The following is a 23,714-nucleotide window of genomic DNA, read 5'->3' on the forward strand; positions in this document are numbered from 1 at the left end:
TTTTATGCACTAAAAATTATGTGGAAGGGCAGGCTAGCTGGCACAATAGATAGAGGACCAGGCCTAGAGTCAGGAGGAAGAGGGTTTAAATCTAGCCACAGATATTTTTTAGCTATGTGGCCTTAGACAAATAACTTAACCTCCAATGCTTAGCCCCTGCAGCGATTTTGTCTTAGAATTGATACTAAAACAGAAGGGTTTAAAAACAAACAAGCATACATTATGTTGAGGTGGTCCACGACACAAAAAGGGTTAGGAACCTCTGTCTTAAGCATTCTGGTTAATCAAAGTTTTATTATAGACATGATCAATGCTAATTGTGTAATAAGAAATGTACCTTTTATTTTTTTTAATGCAACATTTCTGTATTGTTCTGGAGAATAAAGTTATATAAGGTATTTTACATTTCAAGGGCTATTCTTTTCAAAGGCTCAAGGCTCAGAGAACATAAGTCATTGTATTTATCTTCTACCATTCTACTTTCATAGATGTCTTACTTCAGGTTTAATTTAAGCTGGTTAGTTTAGAGAATCCAAGTCTTCATTAAAACCTTGCTTTTCAGTGACATTCAACTTTCCTTTGAGGTCTAATGTAGGTACAGCTTTTGAGTATTTCCCTGTCTGTCATACCTTTTGCTTTGAGAATTAAGCCTTATGGGCAGTGTGGTACAATGGAAAGATTATTGGATCTGGAGTCATCTGAGTCCTGCTACGTACTCCTGGTATGATTGAAAAAAGTTCGATAAGTCTGTTCCTCACTGCAAAGTGAGAGGGGTGAATGAGGTCCCCTCCCACTTTATAGTCGGTATCCTATGAATAGTGGATCACCACTTCTTTGTGTGTCTAGTCTCCATTTTCATTGCATTTCTATTTCCAACCTTTGTGAACTCTTTGTTTAGCCAATTTTTTATATATTTCCCTTCATTCTCTTAAAAGTAGTGATTTGAGAAAAATAGTTTCCCCAGACTTCTGGATTAATCAATTTTTCCTCTATTCATTCACTTTCCTCCTTTGCAAAATGAGATCAAATGAGTTAAGATTTGTAAAGCATTTAGCACAGTTCCTGGCAAAAAGGCATTTAATGATTGCTTATTCCCCTCTCTTCAAAAATGGGGATAATACTTGTACTACTTACTGTGTAGAGTTCTTGTAATGATCAGATGAGATAGGAGGCAAAAAGTACCCTGTAAGTTATAAAACCCTATATGATCTCATTACTATTACCTGGATGTTTCTCTGGAAAGAACCCTAGGTTTGGGGTCTGAAGGCCTGGGTTTGAATACTGGCATCAATACTTAGGCAAGTCAGTTTCCATCTCTGAGGCTCAATTTCCCAATATGTAAAATGGGAATAATATGTGAATGACCTACCACATAGGGCCATTGTATAAACACCAGTGAGAATGATTCTATCTTCTTTTCTTATCTTTATGCCATCAACAACAACTTCCCTATTTCTAAAGATTCATGATTTTGTCTGCTAAGGAAAAGGAAGGTGGCTATAAACCTCTGTATTTCTAGGGCATAGCTCCCTATAACCTGCCTGAGCTCTCTACTGAAACAGGTGGATTAATTTCACCAGGCAGAAATATTGTCTACCTTGTTTCTTTATGAGTCTCAAATCTGACATCCATGCCCTACAAAAATCACAAGAGGCCTCAGAAAAACAGGGTTAGGGAGGCAATAGGGTTCTGAGCATTTAAGGGAAGGATCAAAAAATGGTCAACGACCTAGTCAGAAAAATACAAGGTTCCCCATACTGTACCTTGACCCTGTAAGTTTCCATCTTTGTCATCATCATCTTCCTTACTTTCAAAGTCCACATCTTGTTTTAGATCACTCCTATCAAGGGGACATGTGGTATAAGCTCTTTTCATTTCTGTCTTATCTTCCCAGGAATCTTCTTTTAATAATTCATGGTCCATTTTCAAGGGCTCTGATAAAAGAGTTTTGTTTCCACCTTCTAGCGTAACAGTGTTAACAGCTTTGCCTTTATACAAGTCTGGGTCAGAGAACTTAGTCTTTTCCATCTCAAATTCCACATTGTCTCCCAGATTTTTCCACCTGTCTATAGGTTTGCAGTGACATTCACATATTGCATTATCCATACCCCTTAACTCTGCAGGATTACAGTTTTGTGTCTCTGGGCCCCCTTCCTTGATGTTAGCTATAGTGAAACCTCTGTCCATTTCACTGGGTATATTAATATTGAGGTCAGTTTGACCTATACCCTCTGGCCTTTCCCTTATATGTGCCCCTACTTCTGAGTTTTCCTCCTCCTCTTCTTCCTCTTCCTCCTCTTCTTCATCACTGTGGTTCTGACTCAACATTAATTTACCTTCTAGATTTTTATTTCCTAACAAATCAATTAACTGTTGCTCTGAAGAAAGTTTTCTTTCAGAATTACAAACACTAAGGCTACACATCTCCATTAATCTACTTACATTCCCTGGCTCTAAGGATTGGGGAATACTAGATTTGGCTTCAGGATGTCTTACAGTTTCATGTCTTGGAGCAAGTGTGTACTTGTTAGAGTCCAGGTCCTTTATAGTCAGTAGAGACAAATGCTTTTCATTTTTATTGCTCATTTGTTCTATTTTTGTTTCTAAGTTACCCAGGGAACAGCGGTTTGTAGCCACCTCCACCTCAAGGCTACCTGGTTGGTTCTCTTGGTTTTTGCTTGCTAAGGCTACAGAAACATCTTTCCTAGATTCAGTGCTGCTGGGATTCTCTTGAATGAAAGAACTTGGCTCATTTTTGAAAACCTTCTCACCAAACATCATACACTCCAAAGAATCAGGTAGTAAGGTTTCATCATGGTTAATAGAAATGATATCCTGAACTTTAGAAATAAAGTTTTCACACGTAACATCAGGTAGATTGCTTTCAGTGTGGCTGAGATTATCACTCATGCTTTCCATTTTTATTTGATTCTCAGGTTCAGTATCTATGGACTCACAAGTCCTTCCCATTTGAGCATATGTAAGGGATTCATAAAGCCTGGAGTTAGTCTGGTAAAGACAACACGCATTTTCTGGACCTTGAGCTTCAGTTCTTCTGTGCTGAGCATAGTTTCTATAGGCATCCAGAAAAGACAGCTGCGGATCATTCATAATGTAGTAGTCAGTACGACTGAGCCCATGCTTAGCCGTGCCAATGAGTAAATCCCGGTCATGCTTCCCACACTCCCACCAGACAGGGAGATAGAGGCTAGGCCTACAGAGCTGGAGGCGCTCATGCAACTGAGGATATTTCAGGACTTGTTCTCGGACCTTCCGCAGAAGTTCAATGCGGTAGAGAGTTCTTGCAGCACGCTCCTCTGTGATTGGTTCAACATAGAGTGTGGGATCTGGTGGACCTGAAGAGAAAAATATGCAGAAATTTAATTAATAGTCTTTGGCAACAATACTGTTTGAGGTATACAACTCAAAACTCTCTAGAATCATGGTTTGATAATGTAGGAATCATAAAGCAAAAACAATGTATTTATCTAAGATGAAATGAGTCTTGCTACTCCATGTCTTTGCTATTAATTAATTTTAAGGAAGAAGTATAGGCCCAGGGAGGCTGAAAGGACAATTTGAAAATCTAGGGTCCTAGTATGCTTGGCTTGAAGTTGGGGTGGAGGCAAAAACTTAGGTGTTCTTGTACACTTAAGTCAGCTCTGTTCCCATGTCTACCTGCTTCAACATTTATAAATGTAAAATCTTGTAAGGTATAGGAATGTCACTATAAGGCTTTATCTACAAGTGTGTAACAGTTCAAAGGGCAAAACTACAAACCAACCATTATAATTATTGTAAAATTCCTGAGGCTGGTTCAGTACTGCATTAGAGGATGACCAAATGACACAGGCACCAATTTTTTTTAAACCTCAGATAAAATGGTATTTGCAATGTATTTTTAATACAAGCATGGTGCAAAAGTACAGGTCAAAAATCATCTTTAGAGCAATATAAATAGCACAAGTTTTATGAAAGAAAAATTATGCCATTGAGACAATTTTTCTTTAACTGTACTGTATTGTAAAGTTTTAACCTATGATGAATTTGACCTCCATAAATTAGCAAACTGTTTCTGGCTCTCTCAGGAGCTCCTTATACTGGAACATATACTGCTGTAGTTATAAATAAGCTAATTCCAAGACTCACTTGTTTCATCAATGATATACTAAAAGTAGTATTTCTTACCGTCATCTTTCCACATGGGGAGGCGACAAACATTTCTACACATTGCCACGAAACTGTAAAAATATTTTTCAAGGCTTTCATCTGTCTTCTTGTCTAAGCGAGAGATGACTCGAAATTGGGTCCAATCAAAGGATTTCTTTTCTTGGTCATAGACAACACCAAAGGAAGAGACTGTTCTATAGAAATCTGCTTGTTCTCTTCTTGTCCACCTTGATAATTTGCATAAAGAAAGGTTAAAAAAGAAAAAAAGGTAAAATATTTTGGTACTCCTATACTTAAAATGTGCCAATTGAGTGCACACTGAGCTTTCACCACTAACCCATATCCCTAGAGACTGTCAATTTTAGAAAAGAAACTACTACTCTAGCAATTTAAGCTAGTTATCTAGAAATTTGAATCCAAGGACCTCTCAGCCTGTATCAGACTCCATTATATGAGAAATTTACCATTCTGAAAACTTAATTATTATTATTATTTTTTAAAACCCTTAACTTCTGTGTATTGGCTCCAAGGCGGAAGAGTGGTAAGGGTGGGCAATGGGGGTCAAATGACTTGCCCAGGGCCACACACCTGGGAAGTGTCTGAGGCTGGATTTGAACCTAGGACCTCCTGTCTCTAGGCCTGACTCTCAATCCACTGAGCTACCCAGCTGCCCCAAAACTTAATTATTTTTAATGTTTTGTTCTAGTTACTTTCAAGGATCTGATTAACCTTGAAAGGCAACATTTTCCCTTCATACCAACTTCTGGCTTAGCTACAAGATCTAATTTTCCCATATTTTTTTATTAGTATAGGTAATGACATCCGTTTTTGCTACTTTTACCTCTTTTGGATTTCCTTGTTGATAGGGTCCATTTCCGTGGCTCTCCTAAACATGTCTTCCTGGACCCAATATCCCTGGTTACCGGGACATAAAATTTCAGCTCTAGTAGGTTCCTTACGGTTACAACGTTGGTAAACAGTGACCAGACGTCTCAACCGAGCTGTAAGGGCAGAGGAAACGGGCCAGGGCGATCTGTCTGGGTCGGAGCCATCCTGGGCTTCAAACATCAGTGAGGATATTAGTAGTTACAAACAACCAATAAAGGTGCCATACTTTAACAAATCAAAACATTCACATTTGCAACAACAACTACAAATTTTTGCTGCAAATACAGACAGGAAGTACCAATGAGAAAAATGGCTTAATAACTCATTCAAAATTGCCATTAGTTTCCAAATTAACAGATTCCAGGGCCTTAAATAACAAACCTCAAAATAAGAACTCAACAAAAATTGTTTAAAACTTTGTGTTGTACAAAATCTTAGGTATAAATTTCTGCATCTTTAAAGTGTGAATACTATAAAGTCCTTTTTCTAGAGTGACTTGCTTTGTAGGGGGTGAAAGAGACCTCTGAAAATTTTATTCATATATATATATATATATGAACTCTGCTGCCTTCTTTATATACAACTGTAAGATATGTAGCTGGGCTTTCTTTCCTACCACCATTCTAACCTAACATTTTCGGATTCATTAATCCTAAACTCTCAATTCTCTGTTCTGCAGTTATCAATGCTGTTTTAGAATTTTGATGCCAACTACATGGAGATTGTGATAATGAGATTAATTCTACCTTGCCCATTCTCAAATCTAATCACCAAAAGTGTAAACAACTCTACTTAATTCACAAGTTGGGAGGTCTGTGACCCATGTGTGCTAGAGTGAGTGACAAATCAGAATTTACTGACTGCCTCCTGGGCAGTCCTAAGCAAAGCGTCTGTTGTGATTGGACACGTAAATTAAGAGGAAGGCATAGGAAGTGACGCAAAAGAAATCCCTTTAAAAGAGAGTTCTGTGAGTTCAGCTGGTCTCTTCTTGTTCCTGTCTTGGAACCTGAAGGACTTCTTGTTCATGACTTGGACGTGGAAGAGCGCTGGACCTGGGACCTTGGTGAGACTGTTCTTAAATCTTTCTTTTGGAATTTCATGTGGTGAGTGTAAAGACTAAATCTTCCTGACTTTCTCTTAAGGTACTTCCCTTTCATAAGAGACTCTGTGACTGCAGCCTTTGCTTCATTCCCCTCTGGAGCCCTCCAGCCTTGGGCTCAAGGCTGGGCCTCGCTCAACTAAGGACTAATTAGATCTGCCTGGTTAAACTAGGGGACCAGAGCAAATTACCCAGTGTGTTAGGTTACTTATCTTATCTGATCCTCTTTCTGATTTTTTTATTTTCTCTTCCTCTCCTCATTTGTAAATTAACTTCCAAAAAGGTCATTTTGACTTGAGGTTATTCTTTAATTGGGGACTGATAATTCTTCAATTCCCTGGTGACCAAACCTTTTAATATCCACCTAACCAAAACCCCTTTTTAACCGTTATGAGATCAAAATAATTTTTGACTATTATAACTGAACTACAACATAAAGGTCAATCTTTCTTAAAAAGGCTTCTTAAAAGCAGGAGTTTTTTTTTCTCTCTTTAAAGATATGAATTCTAGTACAATATAATCGGGGTGCTTAATTTTCTTTGTCTTCTGAAGGGCTTTGTCTCACCTGCCATGTTTTCATCCTTCTTCTCACTTTCGCCAAAACTGGTATCCTCCTAGGGACAAAGAAAGCCACCACAACCATCAAAGACTGCTGTGAATTCTTCCTTGATCATCACCAGTAATATTTACTACATGATAAGGTCTGTTTACTGCATGTCTTCCATGTGGTAATTTTTCACATTTTAAAAACGACTAGAGAAGTTTATTAATGTTTGGCTTTGTAATTGTATCAAGTAATTTTTTTCTGTGGCAAAGCTTAAAAATTATGGGATACTATATTCCTTTAGCAATCTTATTTTGCAAAAGTCCCTTTTTCATGGTGAATTTAACTCAACTGTTATAGGAAAAGTTAAGGTGTGTAAGTTTGCAGGGGGCAGAAGCATGGGCATCAGAGTGCAGGATTCTAGAATCCTGTGGAGAGTGCTGGGCTATTGGAGAGAGACAGTTGGGTCTTGAGCTTGGCTTTACTCTGGGTTTAGGCCTGGAGAGAGACTAGCTACTTTCCCTTGGCTATTTTTCTATCTTGCTGCTCTGTTAACCTAATTCCCTGCTACCTGATTGATATCTACATAGTTCCTGGTATGATCCTGAATTCATCTGGGCCCATCTGTCAGTAAGATTTGGTCTGGGGTCCTTCTGGATCCAGGACCTTTTCTTGGGCCCTATCCTGTCTAACTGCCAGAACCCACTACCTTCTATTGCCACCAAAAAGGGGGAGTTTTGGGTCAGTGTAGGTTTATTTATATTAGGGTCTGGGCTTTAGATAGATAGTATAGGTTAAAATCCAAGAAGACTCCTGGTAACAGGACATTTCGATTTGGTGGGTTTTAGTAAGAAGACATTAGATTAGAATCATCCAAATTCCCTTTTCACCTTCCTTTAATTAATAAATCCATCATCTATTCTTTGTTATATACCTGTTTGTGTTGTTACCTCAGGACAGGTATTGCCTGGACTGGGCTTGTCAGCCCACAGCTGGCTTTCCCAAACAGTTATTCTTCTAATACTGGCCTTTAGTTAAACATCCTAATTACCACCCCAACATTACAGATTTTACCAATGGTATTTATAATTTAGTGCTGCCATTTTACCAATGCTGTATCTAACAGTCTAAAACTGATTCATCTGTGTTTTTATTTTATCACTGTGTGAAAGTTATCATTCTGGTATTCATTATTCCTACCTCAATTCATATGAATAGGAAACATTCATAAAATACCACTGCCCAATCAGAGAACCCAGTGGGATAAATTGCCAGGAATTCAAATTAAAATAATGAATCAAAGCTCCAAGTGGAATCTGAACTATTATCACTGGCAGATATGCCTCCAATGGTGGGCATTTTACCCAATCGGCATCAACAGGAATGCCTGTAGAAAAGATTCCTTATTCTAAATGAGATTTTTTTAAAGTCTTTATTTCCAAAATAAATAAAACCTGAAATGGGAAGTATAGGTAATTTGGGGAGGGAAGAAGGGCTAATTTCCACTGAGCTGTTTTTTATGTGAATTAATATTGTTGCTTTTTGATGAACTCCTTTCAGACTAAATGATCACTTAGAATAAGCAGACAAGCCTTTGATGGCATGCATTTGGACAGGCTGCACTAACAGATCTCCTCTCAGATCATATAGCTGGCAGCCGAGTCTAGAAAAAAAGAAGTCATATCAGGGAAGGCTCAACTTATTTAAAAAGTAGATAATTATCTTGGCATCTTGTTCCTTTGAAGAAAAGTCATGAAAATGCAAATCATAGTAGGGACCCATTTAAACATCTGTGTTCTTTCCTTATGTGGAGAGCAAAAGCAAAGGTTTGGGGGAGTGAAGGAATTTTTGTAACTAGATCATATCAGTATAATATATATCCCTTCTCCAATTAAAATAAACACCTAGCATTGGATGTTCAACTCTTTTTCAATATGTAATAGAGGATATAACCTTGGGACGGTCCTTACCTTATAAGTTCTGACTTGGCACAAACATATGCCACATTACCCAACATGGCAGATTTATATTTTTAAACCCATCATAAACATTTTCCCATTAGTCAGCACCTTTCCTGCAGAATTAGCATCTGTCAGCAATAAAGGCCAACAAAGATATTTCTTAACTTAAAACAATGGCTAAAATAATGATTGAAGGCTGACCATGGATAATTTGTGGTCAATAGGACTAGCCTTCAGTTTGCCACCTGGGAGGAGGGTCCTTATCCTGTTCTGCACCAACTCACTGTGTGAACCTGGATAAATCATTTCAACTTTCTGGAATCATCTGTAGGTGGTGGTTGTATTCACTGAGCTGTAAAGGTCCTCCCCAGCTCTAAAATTCTGTGATTTCAGGAAATTATTTCCAAAGGAAAATGTGTTCTGAGTTTCATTTGAATTTCTGTAAGAACCAATATGTAAGAAAATCACTGCTTGTATTTGGTTTATGATCTTGATTTAGATTCCTACCTGTCTTGAGGCTAATTTTTTTAGGTCTAAAGTTTAAAGAATCAATGCTAGTTTACATGGCTACATTAACCATCTTGCTTAACCAGGAGTTCAAGGGGTTGTGAAAGCTTTTCTCAGAAAAATTCTTACTTCTTAAGAGAAAATGAAAGTGTAATTTTAGTATAAATAGAAATATAGAGATTATTCTGGGGAAAACACAAGGTCTGAATGTCTCCAGGACAGAATTGGTCAATCAATGAACATTTATTAAATGCTTACTATATACAAGGCACTATAGCAGAAACACAGAACTTTTGGGGTACAACTCAGCAGAAGGAATAAACAAAAGTATCCATATTGGAATGATAACTTGCTGGGCCTCTGTATTAATAAGGCACTAACATATCTGTCTGATATTATAGTAAAGAACATTCCCAGGAACTGAGGCAGGAAAAAATCCACTCCATGGACTCAACCAATTTTGTATTCATGGACCACCCCCTTTGGCAGTCTGGGTAGTCTATAGATCTCTTCTCAGAACAATACTTGTTAACTACATTCATAATTGAAGGAAATGCTAAATTTAATTTTTAGTGGTTAGTGAAAACAAAGATTAAAAAAATTTTTTTGACTTAAACTCATACAATCCTTGTAAATGTATCCACACGTCTTTTTTGGATCAGTGGACCCAGGTTAAGAATCACTGACCTAGTCAAATAATAATTGTGCCAAGTATTAGATTTAGGATTATTCTACTACAGAGACAAGTACACTTTTCGTCCCAGAAACCCATTTCTTTTGTGCAGTGCAGTAGTCACTCAAGTTCTCTTCATCTCATGCTAAGTTGGGGAAGTCTGGTGACAATTAAAAAAAAAAAACGAATAAAAGCTATTGCAAACTTGACTTACCAACTGTTTCTGCAGACCATCTATTTTGTCTTCAGTATTATCTTCTTTATCCAGATTGCTTCTAAACAAAAGTCAGAGAAAAGATCACAAAATACCCAGGAGAACTTTGTTTATAGAACACCTGAATTGGAAAGAACCTTAGAGACTATCTGGTTACATCTAACAGATTGCCATCCACCCTTTGCTTAAAGACCTTGGCGAGGAACAGCAAACTGTCTCCTAAGGCAGCACATACACTTTTGGATAAGGTTACCCTCTTATTGAATCTAAATCTGCTTCTTTGCAATGTCAACTTGTCACTCTTGGGTTCTTCCCTCTCTAGCCAGGAAGAATAAATTTAATTCCTCTGATGACAACCCTTCGAATACTTAAAGGCATTGATTGTGTTTTCTCCTAAGTTTTAATTCTCTTAGGCTAACTGTTCCTGATTTTATTTTATCATGTACTGATATAGTATGAGCTCAAGGACTATCCCCATTCTGATCAGCCTGATCAGATCTCACAGCATCTGATCAGATGCTCACTACTTTTAAATATCTCTTTAAAATGTGGATGATAGAACTGGACCCTATAATGGTCTGACCAGAACAGGGAACAGTAGACTGATCATCAACTTGCTCCTGGATACTATTTCTCTTTCAATATGGTCTAAGATCACATTAGTTTTCTTTGGCTGTAATATCACACTGTTTTGAGCCTAGAGTCCCTTAAAATCCCAAAATTTTTTGTGTTTTTAAGTCCCAAATTCATTGAACAAAAGGAAAGAATGATTAATAAATTCTGAAACACAATACTGTTATTGCAATGATACTATTGCAACTTGTGGAGACCACCAAGTAATAGTGAAGATGAAATAAGAATATAATTCATCCTATTCATCTTCACTGTTAGCAGACAGCCTTAAGATCTCTGCAGACAAGTTCAAAAGAAGTATTATATAACACAGGCAGCAGAAGGAAGTCAGTCACTGATAGGACTACCAAACAGACCCTGTCTAAAGTGCTGTTTTCTAAATAAGCAAGGTTGGTGTAAAAATAATTGTCAATAATGTGAGACAATGCACATCTACAAGTAAATGAGGATAAGCCCCACCACCTCTGCTAAGAGGGAAGTGGTCAGAGTTCATATTTGCATGCTTTCTAAACTAGCAATATGGCTCTCTATTCATATCATTCATTTAGTTGTCACTATTTTGGCCATTGGTATGACACCCATTCAAAGGGAAATTTAATTTGGTTTTACTCAAAATTTATCTCTACGTTTTTAAAGACCTAAAACATTACTATAGGAGGTCAACATAATTCCTCTTCTTGGCAAGGATTATCATGACGACAACTTCACTGAGTTTTCCTCTTCTCAAACTGCCTTAGAACAATTTATCTGGATTTGTCCATTGTTCTTTCACATTCTACTTTGTAACAATACTTATTTGTCAATATATGCTCTGACAATCAGACTGTATAGCCCCTTAAGGGAGGAGGACTTGTGTGTATGTGATTTTAGACTCAATCACCACTACCTAGGATGGTGTCTGGGAAAAAAAAAAAAGGAAGTAACTGTTTAATCAAAGCCAAATTGAATTTCACATATTTGTTAAACAGTTACATGTTTAAATATTGCTCCAAAGTAAACCCAATTAAGGGTTTTATCTTCAAGATGACTTTAAATTTTCCTGGTCCTGGCTATTTGGGGAGGCATTACATATCTTAAGTTACATACCTGCTATGGGTCTCTCAAATCTACAGCTGGAATGATTACATTTCTCCCCTTCTAAGCAACCAGGATATGAACACTATAAAGATTCAGGTAGTACTCTGAGTTAGAGCAGAGGTGATAAGCACAGGCCCACAACACTCCAGAATGCAGTCCAAATCAGAACAAAATGTAATTGGGAAATATTTAATAAAACAGATTTTAAAATACAATAAAACACAGATAAAATTACATTTTAAAACTAAGTCAGTATGTGGTCTGCAGGGGTCCTTATGTATGGTATAGTGGACTCCTTCTCTATTAGAGTTTGATACCACTATGTTAGAGTCACTAATTCTTTTGGAATTTGGTGAAGTCTCCCTGAATTTACTCTAAATAATTCTCTAAAATACGCAGAGAAAGGAATAGAGAGGTAGGAGTTCTCACCTGGGGATTGGTGAATACAAATGCTTGAGAAGAAAATGGAACTGCCATTACACTACAATCTTGGCCATCTTCCCTGCCATTACTTGCATTTTCTCTGCCAAAGTAATGGTGATGGCAGTTGGCTGTGGTTTTCTTAAATTGCCTTAACTTACAGTCTTAAATCTTCTTTTCTAGCTCAGTCACAAGTCTTAATGTTGATGATCCAACAAGTTTTATTGTTGAGAGGCAAGAACAGAACAGATTTTCTTCCCTCTTCCTCTACTTTCAAGGCATCTACATTAAAGGATACATTATATTTTACCTTTAGCTGATAATTTAAAAAAATTAAAAGGTTTTGAGTATTAATGAATTGTGCTTTAAACTTGTGTTAGGGAAAATAATAGATCCATGATTTCACTGGCATCTTTACTTCCTGTGTTGACAAAGATAATAATGTGCTTCTATCCTGGGCCATTTTTATCCATTTCTTCTATAAACTTTTCCAAGGAAGTAACTCAAAAGGAAGCCTTCCCTTTGTCATCTCTTCCTTTTATCAAATAAAACCTCTTTTTATGGCCACAAACAGCCTTGCCATGGTTCTTCTCCTTTCTCTTTGGTAACACTAGAAAATGCTTACATTCACCCTCCCCCCCCCCCAATTTCTTTTAGTAATCTGTAGTTTTACTTCTGAAATTGTTTTCTTCCGTGCTCTTTGTAGACATATGAAGTCTTCTGTAGACTATCTGTTTTAAAGAGTCTTTTGAAGTGCCAGACAGTTGGGGATCACCAAAAGTGATGCATACTTTTTCATGTGCACTCCAGTCCAGTCTTTTCCTCTTACTCAATTCCAAGGTCTAGCTCATTATCCATCATGCACACTTATTCAGAACAGATATGTTAAATACTAAGTAGAACTGATGCTCGTTCAGCTGATATCATTATCTGGGCAATGTGTACTTTTCATATTTCATACATTTCTTTTCTCAATGTGGATGAATAAACTGAACTCCAAATTGTAGTTTTTCAATTGATGAAATTAGTAAATAGTACAAATGAAGGAACTGAGCATAAGGAGAACTTCGTAATCAATTGTAAATTGTAAATCCTTTTTTTGTTTGGGTTCTACAGAGGATATTCTCATATCAAAAATATCAAAATATTAGATGATCCTATAAAAACAAAAGAGCCAACAAGATGCCACAACATTTGTTTGTATGTGACCCTTGAGGAAGGCAAGAAATCTATGCTGGAGGACACACAGGTGGCTCAGAAGATAGAGTATCAGGCTTGGAGTTGGGAGGACCTGGGTTCACATCTGGCTTCAGATACTTCCTAAATGTGTGATCCTAGGAAAGTCACTTAACTCCCATTGCCTAGCCCTTATCGTTTTTCTGCTTTAAGAGTTGGAACAAAATTTCATTAAGTGCCTTAGTTAGTCAATAAGTATTTATTAAGTGCTCACTATGTGCCAGACACTATGTTAAGTGCTAGGATACAAAAAAGAGCAAGAGCACAGTTCCTGATCTTAGAAAGCTCATATTCTAATGCAAAGACAATATGTAAAAAACTGTACCTATAAGGCCTAGGCAATGTAAAACGGAAGGTAATCTCAGAGGAAAGGCCCAGGAAGTGGGTGGAGGAGGACGAACCCAGAAAGGTCTCTTGCAAAAGGTGAGATATAAGCAGAATAAAGGATGGTTAAGAAAGTCTAAAGGCTGAGATTAGGGGGCAGGACAACTGAAGCATGAGGGACAGTCTGTGATAAAGCAGGGACTCGGGACGTAGGAGCATCATGGGCTAGTAGTATAGTAGATAGCAGAAAGGACAGCCTGTGTGACTGGATCAAGGGTAAAAGGGAAATGGAATAAAAAAACGAGAAAACTAATAAGTTAGGAAGATGCCAGGTTGAAAAGGGTTTTTAAAACTCTTTAATGGTTCTAAGCTGTCAGAACTGTCTTATCTAAAGAGCTCTTCAGCACAGATGACCTGTGATCTCATTATTTCTTTTCTGAGGGACCCATCCTCTATTGGTCATCAGCTAGCAAGTGCAGCAGGAGATGAGGATAGTCAGGTACTGTGGAGTAGAACGTGGTAGACCTTCCTGATCAATTACCCCAACAAAAAAAACTGTATTTGAACCAGCAGTGTCCAGGGGAAACTAGATAAATCTGAGAGGTGGATTTCATTTAAGCAGTGTACATGGTAGAAAACTGTACTAACATTGTGAGGGATGATTTGAGAAGGGAGATTAGAGACTGACACATTATGATAAAGAAATTAGGGACAGTGGTGTATGAGGCAGGAAGAGGTTGTGTTTTTATAATACAAAAAGCCATATTTTACTATTGTCAGAGGCCCATATGATTTCTCACCTCTCTGACATGTCTTGTGAACCATCAGTGACACCTTGTTCTGCAGAAAGGGACTTCTCATCTGGCATTCCAACTTTTTCCAGGAAGCAAAGAGCTGGGTCTGCTCGCATTGCATTGTATCTTTCATAACCTGCATGAAGATGGCAAGAAGCATTAGAATAACATTGAATCTCAAGGCCTACTACTTCTACCTTATACCAGAGATCTCATTTTCTTAAACAGAAAACAATTTTTAATCACACACTTTAAAGGATCATAGACCTAAAATCACCATCACATTCTTCTTCTTGCCAGGAAAATATTCCTAACATGAAGTAGAAATATGGGGCCAACAGACAAAAGAATGAAAACGTCTTCAAATGTTCTGTGAGTAAACATTAGGCACATGTATAAGTTTATAAGTTTTTGGCTAACTGGAATGATGGGTGTTTCCCATCTGGCTGCACTACTAGGCTTTCTTTGACTTTTCCACCATGCCCTGGGAACCTTATCAGGGGAAATTCTGACCCTACAAGACTGAATCAGCCTTGATATTCTATCCTTTCTATCCTCTGCCCTTCTGATTGGAAGTGAAAGCCATTTCTAAGATCTCAATTGAAGGAGGAAGCTCAGGATAGACATCTCATTTTCTACCTTGTTGAGGTACTTTGGAGCTTCTCTGATTTCCTCATCACATACTCTGTTGAGTACCCTCTTACTTTTTAGTTTCTTTTTCTGTGTTGTCTTCCTTCATTATATTGCAAGCTTCTTAAAATCAGGGAATGCCATATTTGTACTCTCACTGCTTAGCATCGTGCCTGGTTACATAGCAGATGCTCAGTAAATGTTTAACTATTGAAATATCAAATAATCTAGCTCTGGAACATCTCATTTGCATAGTTTTTCATCTTGTAGCTAACTGTTCTAATTTAAGTCTGTTTCTTTCATTATTGCCATTGTAGCCCACAGGACCATACAGACTGCAATGAAAACATCTAGTAATGTGATAAAAAAGCAAAGGGCAAAAAGTTAACCATTGAACCTGCTTACATGAATAATGTGACATAATGAATAAGAGGTAGAAGGTGTTAACTGACCAGCATCAACTACAGTAATTTTACATACTTTTTTTCTTTTAAAAAGAAAAATAGAACAAAATATTTTGCTAACATTAATTAGAGGATAATGGTGTGTGTGTGTGTGTGTGTGTGTGTGTGTGTCAATTTTAATGAATACATTCCCCCCCTAAGTAATAATAACAGAGAGATCTTCTTATTTTGTAAGGGAGTAGGAGAAAAATAGGAATATTTTTAAAAAAGAGGCAAGGTCCTATATTAATTCCAGTGTGAGTTTGGGGTGGGAAAAAGTTAGTGAAAGGGTTTGATTTTAACCTCAATTTGGTTAGTGTTTGGATTCCAGTTAGTCTTGGGTGTGGTTTGAGAAGAAAGAAAGAAAGAGGGCAACCATTTAGGAAACTAATTGAAAAATTCATAATAAGGAGAAAGAGGCAAGTCTAGTTCAGTGATGGGCAACCTTTTGAGCTTGGTGTGTCAAAATTTGCCAAAAAACTGAACATAACTCAGGTGGTGTGTCATTTTGAACCATAGACTTCTCTGTATGCAGCCGCGTTTCATCAAAAATAGCTACACAGGTCAGTGTGACATGCGTGTCATAGGTTTGCCATCAGGGGTCTAGTCTCTGGTCTAGGTATTTGTTTCAAAGAGAGAGGGGTTGGTTGTTAAATAATATTTACCTAGTTGGTATTTAGAGAGATTATAGATTTAGAGAAAGATTATAATCAATCATTAGCTATAAATCAAGAAAAATTATTTATAGTATAACCAATAATACCATTAAATAAAGCTGTGGGATACAGACTGGCTAGAAAGCCATTTTTATAGGAGATCATAGGCAGAAGGCAATGAGTTGGGCACCTGGGACTTGATGGTTGTTAAAGGGCCCCTTTAAGGAAATCTTCATTTGGATTTTGCTGTGGGGATTTAGGCGAAGCATCAAGTCAGAGCCATGCACCTCTGCAGCTGTAACCCAACCTGTTACTGAAATAGTCTAATAGACTTGCTTGAAGTCGTTAAAAAAAGTGATTCACTAACTAAATTCACTAGTACCAGAAGTAAATTTAATCCACTAGGTAAAGACTAAAAATTGTTCTATACCAAGCTCTAAAAATAGCTTATAGATCTCTTTCTCATTTGAAAGTAGTATATTAGCTATGATGCCACATAGCAGAAAATATCCTATTCTGTTTCCTAAAACACAAATCTGATAATATATTATTTTTATAATTTAAATAATCTGGTGTAGCCTCACTTTAATGGAAGAAGATATGGAGTGAGATATTATTGGATAGAAATTTCCAGGGCACATGACAGATGTCTAGAAGTACTTCTTTCTGAACTACTGTCAGCACATCATCATGACTCCTAGTTATAAATGATGTGCAATTGATTGTGTGGAACCATTCCAAGTGTTAATAGAACTGATTTTAATTTGTTGTTCCTTAGTTTTCTCATTAGCTTTGGGAACCTCTGTTCGAACTATGCATTTGTTTTGGATGATGACAATGATACATTTAAACAACAATTTTCTTTTGAGGGCTCTTTTACTCTTTATCTGAAGCAGCATTAGCATTACAAGTACTGCTCATTTATAGTTAGTAACTTGTTAATCTTGCCGTGAAACTCTTCATCACCAGCATAGTATGATAGAAAGAATATTAGATTTGGTGTCTGAAGACCCATGATCAAACCTGGCTCTGTCATGTTCCTCCGGTGTGACCTTAGGCAAGTTACTATGGACCTCAATTCCTCACTATAAAATGAGTAAGTTGGACTACATGGAAACTAAAGTGCCTGACAGCTCTAAATCAATGATCTTGCTCCCAACCCTGTAGTAATATAGCACTAGTGACAAAGAAGAATGGAAAGTAAAGAAAAGTTTAGAATGCAAAGTGAAGATGGCAATAAAGTGTGTCTGAAAGAATGACTGACTTTCTCCTTTTATTTCTTTGTCCTTGTCAAGAGAATGGATAGAACTACTATAATCAAATTCTTGACATCTCTGACTTTCACCTTCAGGACACCTAGCCTCCCTAAGGGTGAGGAGCTAGAGTAGTCACTCTACCCAAGCATGAGCAATCATGAGCATTACAGAGATTAGAAAGTTCTGCTATGTAAACTTTTCTACTAACAAATGGAATATCTGTGCGCAGTCTGAATTATCTAATGCTCTAGTCTTGACCAGTTAATGCTGAAAACAACAGAAGTAATAAAGCTGATTCATAACTAAGGCAGGAAGCAGAATCTGAATGACCCTTTAATTTCCAAATGTATTTGTGCTCTAAATAATCAGTTTCCTTGGGTGCTTCACTGGGGTACCACCAGGGAAAGATAATATAATATCTTACTGTATATCTTAAGACTTTCCAGCTTATCTACTTTTTATGGCTTAACACTACAGAATTACTGGGTCCCTGGGACATCACATGCTTCCTCTAAAATTAGGGTTAAGTGCCATCATTTCTGCCAAAAGCGCAGGGTTCTATAAATATCTCTGGTGCAGGACTTTCCAAGGGTGAAAATCAAATACTTGAATTATAAATTGTGTTTGAGGAAATTTCCCAGAAAGTACTAATGCAGGCAGCATATGGGCCAGATTAATATCTCTGTGCATTCATTAACTGATACAGAAATGCTAGAGTTAACAATCTTTGATTGTGGTTTATGTATCAAGTGCATTTATTCATTTGGGGATTAACAGAGGGGAGGAATGGCATCTCTCACATCTCAAGTTATTATAGTTTGATGATTATAGCTTAATCATCAATTAAATTCATTATGGATTAGCTGAAAACTAGCTGAACATGGGACATGTAACGGGATCCTGAGAAGAGGAAAAGGTCTACATATGTCACACCTCTCCCACAACTCAAAAATTATCTTATGTGTCCCAAGTTATTATTGAAAATTTATAAACATTCCTTGTAGTAGACAGTTAGCATGAAAATATTTGTCAATCTATGGCCGTATTTAGATGAAGGTATTATACCAACAGGACTAAGAATATCCAGCACTTAACACAATGCCTGGCATATAAGAGGTACTTAATACATATTTATTAACTTAAGTAGATTGATTGATTGAAGTAGTTTGGGAAAATGGAGATCATGTGATTGATTTCATATGGCCTTACACAACTGAATTTTTCTTTTAGAGTGTATTTGTAACAAACTTTATCTAGCCTTTGAATCTCTAACCTATTGAAAACATTCACACTATAACATGTACATCCATTTAGGCTAATTTTTAAGATTTAGAGGTGAAGTTTTTTTGAAAGTGAAAACTGTAAATTGGAAAATGACCAAAAGTTAACTATATGAAAAACTACAAAAGCCAGCGACCATGCATATTTTATCTCCTTATTCTTAACTGTCCAAGAGAAATGTGTTTAACTCACATAAAAGCCACTTTGACAGTAGGGTTTCCTAAAGCAAACTTTTCACTGAGTTGATCATTTATTGGGAGAAAATTATCAAATCTCCTAGGAATACACACCATGTTTGACCACTCCAATAAGAAGAGACTTATCGGCCTCTGCATCCCACCAATCCACTGGGATCTCCACGTAGTCAATATCAGGCAGCAAAACATCCAACTCTCTGTGGAGGACACAGCATGGATAGACATTTTTCTGTATATAGACAAAAATGCAACATCCAACAATCCAATACCATAACCCAGGGTCTTGGTAGCATCATACTTAAGATGGAAGTGACAACAATAAAAAAGAAAGTCTTCTTTGGACAGCTCCATTTTGTTTTTGATTATCCCAGAATGTTTTATATGCTGCTAAATTTGCATATAATCAAATGCATGGACAAAAGTGAGTTCAGGATTCAGTAAGCTCAAAGAGTGGAATTATAACAAGAACATCTGTACTAGTCTGGTCAGGAATTTAGGGGAGGAATGATAAAGAAGGGAGGACTGGCTGGTGAAGGGTCAAGAGATGTGGCATAATTATAGGAAGAGTTCTCAAAACTCTGTCAAGCAAAACATCTCTAAATCTTCAGCCTAATTTGAGGATCATGCTTCTGTTTGATTTTCAATATCACATAGAATCACAGAATTATAGGTTAAAGTACCTGATTGCCCCTCCAAGTACAATCTATACCCCATTTCCCAAAATGAATCCCCACTACAAACTATTCAAATATGATTTTAAAAATCCTGCCAAAGCACAATGTACTTCTTGAATGATTCAAATTCATTTGGAAGTTTTAAGCTACAATAGAAGCTTTATCAAAAAAGCCAATATTTTTTCCTTAGGTCTACTATATGAAAACATTATAACTACAAATCACTCAAAATGCTAAGTAGTTCAAGAGACAACCTAAACGATACTCTTACTCTCAAGATAAACAAAGATGCTTTAAAGGTGTGCTTTTCAACTTTTTTCTTCAATCCTGTCTTCCTTTATGGCTCCCATGATCACTCCCATACAGAGGTAAGAGAGAAGAAAGCTCAGTTAATTTTGTTGGTATCACTACCACCAAGTTGCTAACCTGAGCTTTACTGATCCAGTCTCTTCTTAGTGTTGCAGGTACTAAAAGGTGAAGAGAAGATGGAATCCAAAGAGAAAGTCCAAGAGAGAGAGGTTGGTTTATCTTATGATTCACTACAACTAACTCCACCAAAAGTGACTATTATGTATTAATGCTTTGGTATCACCACCTATACCTGTGACCCTGACAATATCATCATCCTGAGGATCCACATAAGTTGTGCTAAATCAAATAAGTCATAGAGTATCAATAAAAACATCATCTGGATAACATTCTATGTAAAAGGTATAGGCTCTGAAGAAAATACACATAGTTCTATGCTGATGTTATATAGTAAAAGCTCTGGCCTGGCTACAGTGGTTATACCTGGCAGGAGTTCCTTCAAATGCTTTATCTGCTGCTTCTCCCAGCACTTCAGATTTCAGGTAATATAGCATCCGGACTCGAAGAAGCACCCTAAGAAAGACAGACTGATTAATTCAAATAAACTAGGATACTTGCTTTGACCCTTTTCTCTTTGACACTGTATGCCTTGGTAGTCTGAATTCCCTCTTGTAAATGATCTTGATCGAATATATTATGTGAATAGTGAAAATGTCTTTAAAAGTATAAGGTAGTCTACAAATACAAGTCATTATGAATAACTCTCTTACAAAAGGAAGAAAAATATCTGTTTAGTCACCCTAAGAGACAAGAATAGGACAAAAAAAAGATAGCTTCCTTAATTGCTAGAGAGTATATTAGCTTGAAGTGATTTCCTGTGTTCCCAGTTTATAAGAAATCATCTATTTGGTCACAAATAGCTATTAAATATTACTGGTTTCCAAACAGCTGGCTATAGATTGACTAATTTGCTTAAGTGGTGGTATATCTGACATATGACATAAAGTAGCAATATGAATTATTGGTAAGAATGGAATCTAATTTTCATGAGAAAACAGTTCCTATGAGTGGTGCTGATAGAGAAAAAAGGGTTGTTTTTCTATTGTGATTAGAGTAAAAATGTAGTAACAGACCCTAAATGTATTCTAGGGAGTAGCTAGGTGGTTCAGTGGATTGAGAGCAAGGCCTAGAAATAAGAGATCCTGGGTTCAAATCTGGCCTCAGATACTTTCTAGCTGTGTAACCCTGGGCAAGTCACTTAACTCCCATTGCTGAGCCCTTACTACTCTTCTGCCTTAGAAACAATACATAATATTAATTCTAAAACAGAAGGTGAGTTTTAAAAAAATGTCTTCCAATATAATCCTCTCATTTTACAGAAGATGGAACTAAGGCCCAGAGAGGTGTAACTTGCCAAGAGCAACACAGCTAGAAAATGTTGAGGCCGGTATCATGGAGGAGTAAGGATTTGAACCCAAGTTCCCTGATTCCAGATTTAGTATTGCCTACTGTATCATACCACTTTTATGGTCATGCTTAGGTAGTACTGTTTCTTCCGTGGGGGGGGGGGGGGGGGGAAGAGAAGATAACCATAAGCTAATCTAGCTCACCTCAGGAAGAAAGTAATTGATAAGTATTTACTGGATGTGTCTAGCACTGTGCTGAGAACAGAAAACAAGTAGATGATTTGATATATGTCATATTCAAACTCTGGGAGCTGAGAGTCTCATCTTGATTGACAGGTGAAGACAGTTGGACAGCGGAATGTTCCCAGAGGCCATGAAGACAGGAGGAAAGGCAGTTTGGCAGAGTGGGTATAAATACCCTGGGCATCCCCCTGACAGAGACCCTTGGACCCCTTTGTCTTTTGGGGGACCTGTTGGCTTTGCTTTGGCTGAGCCTTGCCTAAACTCTTGCCTTGGACATTTGATCTTGAACATTGATTGACCTGTGGTCAGACCGTGGATCCTCTGATTCTCTCTGAATCCCTAGATATTTAGGCACCTAAACCATCTCTAGATATTTAGGTATCCCGGGACCCGGGGGGGGGGGGGAGGAGGGGGGATCCGGGAAGTGGGTAGAAGAAGAAGAGGGTGGAAAGGGTGGAATTTCCTGAAGGCTATAGCAAACAACTAGCAGTAAGAAGCTGAGAGAAACCATCATCAATATTTGCATCATCCAGTTTGCTTACTCTGGTTTGGCTGTGGCCAGGCTGAGCCAGAGGAGGTGAAGAACAAGCCCAGCATTACTGAACAGCCTACAGTCCTGAGGGATTATTGTCATAGATTTAGTGATAGGGTCACCTATTCCCCAACCCTTTCTGGATCATTCCTTTCCCTTGTTAAACAACCTAGATAAAGTTATTAAGTACCTGCCTGGAGTAGTTATTCCATTACTACTCTGGGGAGGGAGCAATGCAGTCAGATGAACGTTATCCAAGGCTGATAGAGCCCAATACCAATAATCAATCAACCCCAGGTGGGACCTGAAAGGGTTACCTATCCATTGACCTTAGGTATCCTGCCTGGGCACTGTTATAAAGAAGGGCAGTTATTATAACATCCAGCTGGGTGGCAGGACTCGGGTGTCCCTGTACCAGCCATTAGGGAACCAAACCAAAGCTCTCTCAGATTACTACTACTAATAACCAGCCTAATAGTGGTAGTATCCAGATTACTCTCTTCTTTTATAACATATATGAAGGTATGGAATCGATCATTTAAAATAGTAGAACAATACAAGTTAATGTTACAGATTTAAAGAAGAAAAGAAATGAGTGTGTTTTGGATTAGTAGGGAAAGGAGAAGTGATAGTTTTGATATGCACACAATTCTGAACCCAAGGCACAAAGCTCTTTGAGAGCAGGGATTTGCTTCATTATTTGTATCTGTTTCTCACTCTGCCTAGAACATTGTTTGGTACATAGGAGGTACTTAAAAATTAAGATGTGTTGAGGGGCAGCTAGGTGGATAGAGTACTAGGCCTGGAGATGGGATGTCCTAGGTTTAAATCTGGCCATAGACTTTGTAGCTATGTGACCTTGGGCAAGTCACTTAACTCAGATTGCCTAGCCCTTGCTGCTCTTCTGCCTTAGAACCATTATGTAGTATCAATTCTAAGATAGAAGGTAAGGGTTGAAAAAAAAAATACTTGTTAACTAACTGAAAGAAGCTGCCTTAACTGTGGTATTGGAAATTTGAGGGTCCTTGAACTAATTTTGAGGTCCCTGATCTAAACTTCCTGTGGACATTTAGGGCTCTTTCAAACTACATTTCCCAAGAGCCAACTGGTTTCCTCTCTTGTGTAATTATGTGGACAGCAAGTGTAATAATGTAGACAGAAGGATAAATAGTGAGAGGTTGGATTGGCACTTCCTCTTTGGTTTTGGAGTGGAGCCAGGATGGGGAGAGGAGGTAACAGGGCGTGTCTTTTAAAATGACTCTCAGCATGGCATGTGGCTTCATTTTTCTAATGGCTACTAAATCTTTTAAAACCTTTTAAAATCTTTTAATATTTTTAAATCTATCCTTTTATATCCATTTTATTTCTTACATAACTCAGCTCATTCTGCAATTTATTCTATACATGCTGCTTAAAATTGGTCACAATTAGGAGCAACGCTAAATTCATTGTTTGTGGACTTCTTAGAGGATGTAATGACCAGAAGATCAGTTATTATTGTAAATGGAAGTACTTCTTAAAGTTCTAGTCACTGTAAATCAAACAAT

General features: G+C 37.5%; 1 protein-coding gene across 2 annotated transcripts in view; it reads right to left on the bottom strand.

The window, feature by feature from the left end:
• CHD6 (chromodomain helicase DNA binding protein 6) overlaps positions 1–23,714 on the bottom strand; it is a 118,949-nt gene that overhangs the window by 22,880 nt on the left and 72,355 nt on the right. For both annotated transcript variants that reach the window (XM_044664329.1, XM_044664330.1), the window contains exons 23-30: positions 20,470–20,559; positions 19,097–19,200; positions 14,547–14,676; positions 10,057–10,117; positions 6,723–6,771; positions 5,012–5,228; positions 4,189–4,397; positions 1,764–3,356 (exon numbers count right to left, since the gene is read on the bottom strand). In XM_044664329.1, the coding sequence (XP_044520264.1) occupies positions 1,764–3,356; positions 4,189–4,397; positions 5,012–5,228; positions 6,723–6,771; positions 10,057–10,117; positions 14,547–14,676; positions 19,097–19,200; positions 20,470–20,559 (2,453 nt within the window). The remainder of the gene's footprint in view (positions 1–1,763; positions 3,357–4,188; positions 4,398–5,011; positions 5,229–6,722; positions 6,772–10,056; positions 10,118–14,546; positions 14,677–19,096; positions 19,201–20,469; positions 20,560–23,714) is intronic.

The sequence above is a fragment of the Gracilinanus agilis genome, chromosome 2 (genome assembly GCF_016433145.1).
Source record: "Gracilinanus agilis isolate LMUSP501 chromosome 2, AgileGrace, whole genome shotgun sequence".
NCBI classification, from domain to species: Eukaryota; Metazoa; Chordata; class Mammalia; order Didelphimorphia; family Didelphidae; genus Gracilinanus; species Gracilinanus agilis.